We start from the raw sequence: 11,006 nt of genomic DNA, 5'->3' as shown, positions 1-11,006 counted from the left end.
CTAGAAAAAAGTATTGAGTGGGTAAAATGTTAGGTTACCCGATAACCTGTTTTAATTTTATTCTAATGCTATTTCATGAGTTAGAGTTATTTGTGGATTTATTTGTTATGTTTAAAAAATTTAAATAGATAAAATTAGTTTTATGTTTGGGAAAATATGTTTAGAAAATTTAAAATATTAAAAGCATCCGATGTTTTTGTTTTTTTTTTTTAAATAAAGTATGGTTTGCTTGTAGAGAAATTTGTGAAAGTGATTTTGTTTTATGAAAATATTTTTGTAAAAACAAATTCATCAAAGTTAAAAGTTAGGCATTATTTAGTAAAATTTTGACATTTCTAAAATTTTGAGTTAAGTTAATATATGTTGTTACCAATTTAAATGTCTATTTTTTGTTTTAAATATTTAATTTTAATTGTAAAAAATTATTTGATTTGAAATATGTTATTTATTGTGGTATAATCTTTTAATTTAAAGTTATTTTTTTCAAAGTATAATTCTTCTCGTTATTGTTGTCATTATCCTTTGTTTTGTTCTGTGATGTTCGCTATCAATTAATTACAATGACTACTATAAGCACCACAAGTATAATTTTTGATTTTATGTAAAAAAATCATAATAACACCACACAGCGGATGCAGTTTTTAATCTAAGATAAATTTTATCAGGTATATTTGAAATGGAAAAATGTGACTAAATTAAGTCTAAGCAAGTCTTAGTTTTGATTGATTTGTCCGTGCATGAAAATGTTTTAAAAAAAATTATTGATTTTTCCTGAAAGTGAATTATATGGTATTTGCAAAAATAGGACGAGGAAAAAGATGCTTTTGTTGTTGGAATTTTTTTTTAATATTTATGTAAATTTAGAATATTTTTGTTTATTAAAATTTGTAGTTGATAGGTAATGAATATTTTTTTTAAAGAAATTTCAGATAAGTGGTATTCATGAAATACAATTAAAATAAAATTAAAAGAGGTAAAGAAGTAAATTAAAATGTTACTCAGTCATTATTTATTGAATGGGCGATGTGGTGGGAGAATTGGCTCCAGGCAAAATGAGGGAGTGCTTCCAAAAAAGGATTTAGGTAGTTATTTTGTTGTGATTAAATTTTACTATATTGTAATTAGCACTTAAGTAAGGAGGAATCGTTAGAGTATAGAGTGATTAGTACAACCTTAAGGTGTTATTTCGTCGACTTACCACCAAATTTTGAAAGAGATGAATGGTAAGAATGAAATATGATAAAAAGCATAAACCCATGCCAAAACGCATGACAATGAGAAAAGATTGTTACAGCATGATTAGCATTGCATGACAATAAAAGCATTGGTAAAAAGTTGCAGAAGTTTGAAGACAGAAAGTGACATGAGGGAAGTAGTGAAGGTAACCATATGGAAAGGACGATGGGACTGGAAGAACGACATGTGACATAGAAGATAGACGACTTAAGGTATGGGAACTTATAGTTAGAGCCGGGTGGAGATGCAGTTGGAGCAGGATGTGCCCAGAAAGATTAGTCCGATTCGGGTGGGATGGCGGAGCTGGATGCACCCATCCTGCGATTGGTGATGGCATCAAGGTCAAAAACCTTTTCTGGTGGTTCTTCAGTGTCGTCGTCTGAGTGTGCTACGTTCATCTTTCCCTTTCGCCCAATGTTGCGAAAGTGATCGGCGAGGTTGGCATATTTGTCCGTCAAAGCCTGGACAATATCGTAGTTGTAGTCGTCGATGACGACTTCTAGGCTGGCACAGAGTGCACGTAGTGTCAATCTCGCGGCGTCTTCTATGCTGGTATCGACATCGAACGCAATCCGACCAGACTCGGCCAAAGGCGGTTGACAGGGGGAGGGACCAGTGAGTTGAGGTGGCGATAACATGTGCGACCATCACGGAAGGTTTTTGTGATGACTCGGTACAGGGGTTCAGGAATTTCAAGCCTGTCACATGCATCACTAAGCAGTTTTCTGATGCTGAAGGTGAGAAGATGAGTGTTGGCGGCAAGGTCATCGGCTACGAAAACAAAGGAGGAGTATTAGGTGCTGCTAGCAAGGAAATGTGATTAGAGTATGCATGTAAAGCAGTTTAGGTGTGACAGGAACTTACCTCACAGGTAGTGAGGAAGGGGGATCTGGTCCTCGCGGTGAAACCGTTCATGCAGGGCTCACAATGCAACACGCTATTTTTCACGATAATGGTCCAGGGTAACTGGCTCTGGCGCCAAGCCATTGTTAATGCGGCTTAGACCACGATCGTAGTCCCGTCGCCGAAGAAGAGGACCCATGCTTTGTCGGCATTATCAAGAGATGCAAACTTACACCAAAATGGACCATGGAAATCATTGATATGTTCTTGAACCTCTTTAAATGAAGTGTAGATCCCAGGTACCCAACCGGCAAAGACGCAATAATAGTCTGGTGTTGGTTCCATGTGGTCCGTTTGGGTAAATTCTTTTTTGTTTGTGGTTTGTGTGTGGCCTTCATGGCAATGGCGTCAAAGTGGCAGTTATATAGGAGTAACTAGAATGAGTAATAAGAATGTCTAGCGTATGTGAGGGTGCAAGGATAAAATTTTTAGATTTCTAAATGGGTATATGATGTAGATGGCATTGGTAGAGAATCAAAATTTAATCTACTCTTCCTGACAAAGCATGGACAGTTTGACTAAGACCGGACATTGTTTTGGGGGAAATATAGTTGGCGTTTTTGGCAGTAGAAATTGATGTTGAGTAACATGCAAATTTAAGTGCAATGGGGAAGCTTCTAACTTGAGGAAAGTATTTTAAGGTCCTTAATGAACCAGGATAAATATAAAAAATGTAAAAAATATTGGGTCACTTTAAAATATGATAAACAAGTAATTAATCTTCACATGAATACCACACTCGTGTAACCATCACGTGTGTTCAAAGAGAATTCAAAACCCATATTTCTAAAGATCTATACCACTCATCATACGTGTCAACATCACTAATAAAAGAAACACGATAAATTTAAATCACTTGCTCATTGATTAAAACAATTTTATTAAAAGATGTAAAACATTTTTGTTAAAAAATGTGCTAGTCAGAAGAAGTAACAATAGTACAATACAGTAATAATAATTATTATAATATTAGCAATTAATGTACGTCATTAATAGGAATAGTAATAAAGTGTATTATAATTATAACCAAAAATTTTGTCTCCTTAAAATTAAAGTTTAGAAAATTTTTTATTCTCTTAAAATGAATTTTAGGTAAATTTTAGTCTTTTTATAATAAAATTTAAATATTAATTTCTAATACAATTAAGTATCTTGAAATCTAAAAGATATTTTAGTATTTTTTAAAATTAATACAAAAAATTTATTTTTATTTTAGTTTTAAAACGGTACATTAGTCATTTAAAATGAGTATTTTAGTCTTGTTAAAATCAAATTCGAATTTTTCGGTTCAAATACCATCAAACAATATGAATTTAATCTATAATGGTATTTTAATTTTTTTTAGATAAACCTTAAAATGTTATTTTCTTATTTTAAAAATTAATTATATGAATATTTTAATTGTGTCGAATGTTAAATTTACAATTTCTAATACAACTAAGTAAATTTTATTCTGAAATGGTATTTTAGTTTTTAAGGTAAATGCTTAAAACAAGTTGTTTTGGTATTTTAAAATTTAACTATAGAATGTTTTAACCTTTTTTTAAGATATAGATTATGATACTATATAAGAATAAAATCAGACACGCTAGATTCTTGAATACTATTAAGAATAACGTTATTGAAAGTACTAGAATAAGAGTACAACATTAAGAAGAACATTTTTTTAGAATAATCAAATTTTTTCTTGTTGAAAGCTAAAAAAATGACAACTTTTAAATGTTACTGTTATTTTAGTAAACAAATATTAAATATTTCTGGTATGTTATGCTACTGGACGTTAAGCATCGAAAATATATGCACTGGATGTCAACCGGTCTCCGGAGAGTATTGTGCAAAGGGAGTCCAACATGACTAAGATTGTGAGCTATACTTTGTCTACTATTTTTTTCGGTAACCACAGTTTTCATTCCTTTCGGAGGCCATTCATGGGTTCACTTGTTTCTTTCTATTTTGTATAGTGTCATGCTTTGGGAAAAATGTTCGTCCACAGTAGGAACCTCCTAACTTCCGCCACACAAACCCTGACCCCTCCAATTGGGGACACTTCATCTACCCAGAGGGTCTACCAAAAGACCTGGACAGGTTACTCACACTCACTGCCTCAAAAAGGACTTTTTCAATTCTTCCTGGTGTAAACAATTTCATAAACCTTTTAATTCTAACCAAACTTTATGTAGCGCGGAATCCGCAATGTGGTGTTTATCTTGGCTACAACATAATGGGGCTTTTCTACTAAATTATTCCGCCACATGGTACGTCAACCAACCTCTTGACCTTAGTTCTTTTGTTAGCCGTTGCTGGTAGCCAACTGCCTTGTTAACATAATTGCAAAGAGATTTAAGGCAACATGCAAACCCTGCTTTAGTATTAGTAAGCCACCCTTTGGTTGGAATTGTTTCAGGGGAACAGCGAGCACATGCGCATGAGGGTTGCCTTAAACATTGTTCAGTCGGATGTCAACCAGTACTGTGGGTTCATTAACAACAAGACTAAATTTGTTTGGCGAGTTATCACATCCTGCAATGACAAGGATTCCGTGAGCAAGGGCAGCATATAATACATTCAGTTTGCTGCATTCGAATCACTTTAGATGCTCCACTTTTTTGATTCAGTGACTTGTCACTATGTATAATGTTCGAACAAGTTACTGTTGCATTTTAGTAAATATGTAGTACGATGTAAGAATGGCCAACTTGCATTTGGTGTAGTGCATTTTAAGTTGGTCTATAAAACTAAATTAAGGATTTTTTGTTGCAACTAAAACATGGCCATACATGTGTGTAGTGGGTGGCCAAATTTTAGTTGCCTTACTTAGGGAACCCATGTAATTCATCCCAGCTGTGGACGAATTATCAACATTTTGTGTGAGACTACATCTAATTATCGATTCGAGTTATAATAGCGAGACTCTTTTTGGCGCAAACTCCTTTTTTTATTTATTTGGTTTGTTTGGTTACCTGACATCAGAAATTGTGCTAGTTTCAACAACACTACCCAATACACTGTGTATCTTTTGACTTGTTTTATCTAACTAGTGAAATCTTTGATGGATATCAAATTTACATAAGTATTTTATGATTAGCCTTGTCGATGGGTTAATGTTCCCTGGTTAGAAACGGAAATTTATTCTAACTAAATAAAAAGTTAGTGATGTCAATTCTTCCTTTATTTACCTAAAGCTATTCGGAGCTTCAATTTAGTAAGAAAGTTTCATGGTTTCAGTATTCTTTCACCTATATATCAACTCTCTAGTTGTAAACTACACATATCAGCAACAATATAATGCATTAAGCAACTAACAATAAGGACGTAACGCATAATGAGAATGTCAATTTTATATTGCGGGTATTCATGGAAGCTGTTTTGGCAAACAAACAAGTTCTGGTCATTTGTTTTGCTCGATGTTGATAACATCATAGTAAGAATGAATACATACAAAAGTTTTTCATTAGCTATTCTATCGCATTCAAGCACATAACATACCGCAACCACAAACATATGGATCAATACACAAGTGAAATTAGCTAATTACTAGACAAACATTCCACTACGGTGTAGTTGCCAACAACATGAACTCCTCCTTTTGGACTTTAGTTTTTGGTCAACGGGGTTGGAACGACACGCACGATCTTGCTACCTCTCTGGTTTTGGTCTTCATCGCGGCCACCTACGAACCACACGGAAATTAGGATCAAATTCCTCACTTTATGTCAATGTTAGTGCATGCATATGAAATGGATCATTATCATTTACTTAATTAATGGACCCACCAATCAATCCATTAATAAAGAGGGATCTGCCAATTCAAACCAATACTCATACTGCAGATTTGCGTATGCCACACAGTGAGTCCCACAAGGTTATTTAATCATTCAATAAACTCTACTTAGTATATTGAACTGGTTTGGCCAGAAAAATATTTGACCTCCATAAAGCACATCATCAACACAAACTTTTCCAACTAGAAAGATTCGTGACTCGTACGTACCACGGCATGGCTCTGTGATTCACTGTGGGGTACAATATCTTTTGTCGGGTCTTGGCTACATGTTGGCTGACTTGGTGGACCACTCGGGCAACGAGTTCAGCGATGACCAACTACACCATAGGTGCTGCACTTGTGCCTCTTTCTTCCCCGACACCCAAAAGGCTATTGAGCACACCTAGTTCCCTTAGTCCGAACCGCAACGGGATCGCACACTCCTTCCTCGGCACCATCAACGCTGCACCTGCCGGCAGTCCCAACACCATTCTTCATTTCCAAGAAAGCGATTTCTTCAACTATCTTCTCCAAATAACTCTTGAAATCATTCTCTCACATACATACAACTCTTGCCAACCGCTTACAATTCTGCAGGAAAGCACCCACTCGGACCTTGTATACTGCATTCACATTCCCCTCTTCGTTCATGGGGGAAGACCCTCCAACTCAACTTTGGCAGTCTTCGACCAGCGTTCCAACACTATGCTTTCCCAAAGACAACCTATGTCCAACTGCACCAACACCGCAAGTATGTGCACATAAGGTAGTTCGAACGACTCAAACCTCAGGCAACTACAAAAAAAGGAATCCTCTCAAAAATGGTGGGCAACAGTCCACCGGAATTCTGGCCTACGATACTTCTGTGTCACATAAATTGTCCGATCGTCCAAGTTTTTGCACTCTACAATAGTAATCCGCACGCTTCTCTTCAACGCATCTCTTAAACGCATAAATATTTCCTTCGTGTAGTTCAGTGCACCTGACTTCTCTAGCTCTGGAAACTGAGTTTGGAGCACGGGGCTCCCATACAACGACCTAAAGTCAAGCTCCTCCTCATTATCCCTTAGGAAATCAACACACCGTTGGAAGTTCATCACAAACTATAAGATTACGTATCGCCTCTCCACAAACCTCCCTATTTTTTCATGCAGTGACTCACATCGAAATGTTGTCCTCAGCCCAGCATAAAAGCATCCGCGTATGTATGCCGTTGCCCATGACATCTTCTTAGCATATAAATCCTTTACCCACTCTACTTCCCACACCCCACATTCATCCATCATTGCTTCCCATTGCCTCTCAAACTCCTCAACCTCAACATCGGCAAGCATGCAATTTCTAAGCAGAGTTGTGAAGCGAGGCTTACACACATTCACGGTTGCATTTTTCAGTAGGTGCCATGCACAAAACCTGTGATGAGCTTCTGGAAACACTTCCTGAATGGTAAGCCGCATTGCTCTATCCCCATCAGTGATAATTGCCTTAGGCACTTTCTCTCCCATGCACTCCAAAAACCTTCCCAACACCCACACATATGTCATTTGTGTTTCAGAAGACACCATGGCTGCGCCGAAGACACATGTTTGGTTGTGGTGGTTCACTCCGAAAAACACAATCACCAGCAGATTGTACTTGTTTCGCGCACACGTCGCATCAAATGCCAAAACATCACCAAATATTTTGTAATCAATGTTGACTACACCCATCACTCCAAAACAGATCACACATTTGTTGTTCATCCCCAACCTGGTATCACCAATACATGTTCTCATCTGCCCTTGCATAAGAATTGAAATACCGTAAGGCGGCATTCACATCGCCGTAGTGCATTGCACGTTGCCGCCTAACCACATTATACATATCTCTCTTTGTGAACGGTACTAGGTTAACCCCCCCCCCCGGCCGCCTGGGCAGCAATAGACTCATAAATTTTTGGAATTGAGAACCCAACTTGCCTCAAATTTTTTATGTGGGCTATATCAACATCTGATATTTTCCTGTAAGCTGGCAGGTATGACACAAACTTTGCTGGAAGAAGGTCGTGGTTATGCTTATCCACAAAACGACACACATACCAACTAGTGCTATTGGCTTTTCGCTTTATCCTCATCTCATCCTGACACCCGCAGCGGGTTACAACCTTATGCTCCCTCTTCCGATCTTGCATTTGAAGCCATTTTCTATGTCTAAATCCTTCTCTGTTGCACAGGTACGTGTAGTGAACAATTTCACCCTTCCTATTCTTCATTTTCTTCCCTTGTCGCATGGCAAAACCTTTTGCTCGACTGTATTGCTCATGGAAACGACACGCCTCATCCGGGTTAGCGAACTCCATCTCTAATATCTGTGCACGACTAAGCATTACATGTTCAGCACTGCCATTTTGCTCACCATGTCGTTCATTCGGTGATTCTTCCTCCAACTCCTCTACCTCTGCTTCCATCCCTGTATCCACTGGCGTCTCCTGCACAGAGACAAGCTGACTAGTTATGGTTACCACTAGCGATCCTAAATTACAATTACTATACAACCTAGTAAATTATACACCAAAGCCACTCATACCGTTGCATCACAATTTTCGCTATCCTCGGAGACGTTAAAATTCTCTTCATCTTCTGCATCCAATTCGTGGATTGTTCTGCTATAAGAAGACATTAAAAAAATATTTCGCCCTGCCTCTGCTGCCCCAACTTCCTCCGAGACTCTGTATCTCGCAAAACCATTCAACAATACTATAGCAAATCGAGTAAACAGAATGTTAGTTACGTCCGGAAAGAAGAACACGGACAGACCATGAACATGACGCCACCACCAACACTCCAAATTAAAACATTCTATACTTACACTAATAATCATCTTCCTAAAAAATCATATCACAAAGTACCTTACTTAACTAACTCCTAAAATAACTCGGTATTCCATATCAATAAACTCTCCATAATCTAAGCACCCTTAGGCTACACAATAAAATTACTATACAAATTTATATTCTTCCATTATCGGTTAGACACATCTACACCATCAAACCCACACCATCATCTACGTTTCTAAGCAAAAACTTAATGCATCGACATACACTGTTCCAAACCGATGCGCCCCTCCCCCCATAATACCCACTGAGCATATGCAAAATCTTACCAAAATCTAAATCACATTAAACATCATGTAGGCAAGAGTTTACTGACCTTATCCTTCATCGGCATCCCACTTTGATCTTCACTGAAATACGTCATTTCTCCTTCAACACAAAATGAACGCACTCCTTCAAAGCTGAAAAATCCAACACTGGACCGCCGCATCCACTCTCTCACTCCATTTTACCTTCGATCTGACTTCACTCTTGCAAAACAATTTCTTACAACAATCATATGGGTTTTCTCTAAACCGGCTCTGGCCCAAAGCTTCGAGGCTCATGTTAGCTATGTTGTTTAACAAGCTCCACTCCATCTTTACTTTTACAGTCGGTTCTTAATGTAACTTTAATAGAATGCTTGAGGTTATTTTGGACTATTTACCCTTCATTAATGAACAAATTTAAAACAATCTAATTGGTGGTACAATAAATATTATATTCCGCACATTTACGTCGGTATACGGGATAACTTTCCCATACTATATTTGTAGCTAATAAATGATAAGACAGCTGCTTTGAAAATATTTAACTTGTTGAATGCACTTATTTTCAAATGTCGGTATCAAAATACATGTACTTTGACGTATTAATTTCTGAGGTGAACACTTCATGTCTTTTTTCCGCACAAGAGATGGTAACATTACTTCCGAGATATGCTGTCGTTTAAAAACTACTTTATGACGATGTGATCTGTTTGCTAATTTACTCATATTCACCTTCGAAAGTTATATTTCATTTTCTCAAGTTCAAACACCACTTAATTTGCTTATATTACTTAAAAGAAAAATCTTTAGCTTTCCATATTACGCACACTAAATAAATGTTAGATGTAATAACTAATGAAATTAATTTAAATTTATTAATTATAAAAATTCAATTTAAGATATACGTACAGAGCTAATATATATTAAATTTAATTAATTTAGAGATTCTTATATTTTTGTTAAATTTATAAGCGGTATATTTTAAAAGTATATAATTGATGAGCCCTTATATTTTATAAAAGTTTGCACTTCAGTTATTGCCGTTATAAAATGTTAAAAGAAATGAAACATTCCTAAATATATTTTTGTAGGGATTTAATTGTAAAAATTAGAAATAATAAGGATTTAAATATAAATAAATATAAGCTAGATTTTACATAAAAATATTTTCTTTTATCTCTTTCATATTATTAAATGAATAACATAATCTTATAAAATACTTTAAATTGAATACATCAATTTTATTTAGTTCATTGATATATTTAAAACAAAATTAAAATTTTTAAACTATCTTACTAATTTTTAAATAAAAAGTTTTAAATTTTTATTTTTATATTTTCAATATATATATATAAGAATTATAAGCATAATTAGAACAATGCATTAGGATGTTTAATCAGTATTTTATATTTAAATTCATATAAATAATTATAAAACTTTAATTTCAAACATTTTGTTTAAAAAAAATAATTGTCTTCCATTACGCTTTGTATACAATCGGAGTCTTCTTTAATTAAACAAATAAAAAGAAACTTTGATATATGACAATATATTTTCATTTTCAATTAAGTTTTTTATCATTTACAAAGTTTAAAAAAAATAGAACATTCTTAGATATATACTTGTAAAGACTTTTGAAAACTTTTTCATAATGACAAAGACCTAATTAAAATTTTTTATAGAATATGACGATTTAATTATAAATTTTTAAAATGTAAGATCTTATTTATAAATTTGATAAAATTTTACATAAATTTTTTAGTTCTGTTACATATACAAGTAATTTTGACATACAAATTTATACAAGTTAATTATAACCCAACAAAATTCACTTATATAATGTGCGCGTAAAATTATGCCATTTTTTCTCCAATATTTGTATCCTATGTTCTTTCTCCTCCTCCTCCTCTTTCTTCTTCCTCTCCTTCTTCTTTGCGTTTATCCTCATTTTTCTTTGCGTTTATCCTCCTTTTTCTTTGCATGT

General features: G+C 35.0%; 1 protein-coding gene across 1 annotated transcript; it reads right to left on the bottom strand.

The window, feature by feature from the left end:
• Nucleotides 1-7,005: 7,005 nt before the first annotated feature.
• LOC140180715 (protein FAR1-RELATED SEQUENCE 5-like) lies at nucleotides 7,006-7,716 on the bottom strand. Its single transcript, XM_072221998.1, has one exon. It carries the CDS (start codon nucleotides 7,714-7,716, stop codon nucleotides 7,006-7,008), a length of 711 nt encoding a protein of 236 aa, XP_072078099.1.
• Nucleotides 7,717-11,006: the final 3,290 nt, after the last annotated feature.

This window comes from Arachis hypogaea, chromosome 17, assembly GCF_003086295.3.
Source record: "Arachis hypogaea cultivar Tifrunner chromosome 17, arahy.Tifrunner.gnm2.J5K5, whole genome shotgun sequence".
Taxonomy (NCBI): domain Eukaryota; kingdom Viridiplantae; phylum Streptophyta; class Magnoliopsida; order Fabales; family Fabaceae; genus Arachis; species Arachis hypogaea.
This window is presented reverse-complemented; position numbering and strand designations above follow the sequence as displayed.

What these genes read in the sequence shown, in the direction of transcription:
- LOC140180715 (XM_072221998.1), bottom strand. Translation starts at nt 7,716, where the DNA reads ATGCCGCCTTACGGTATTTCAATTCTTATGCAAGGGCAGATGAGAACA.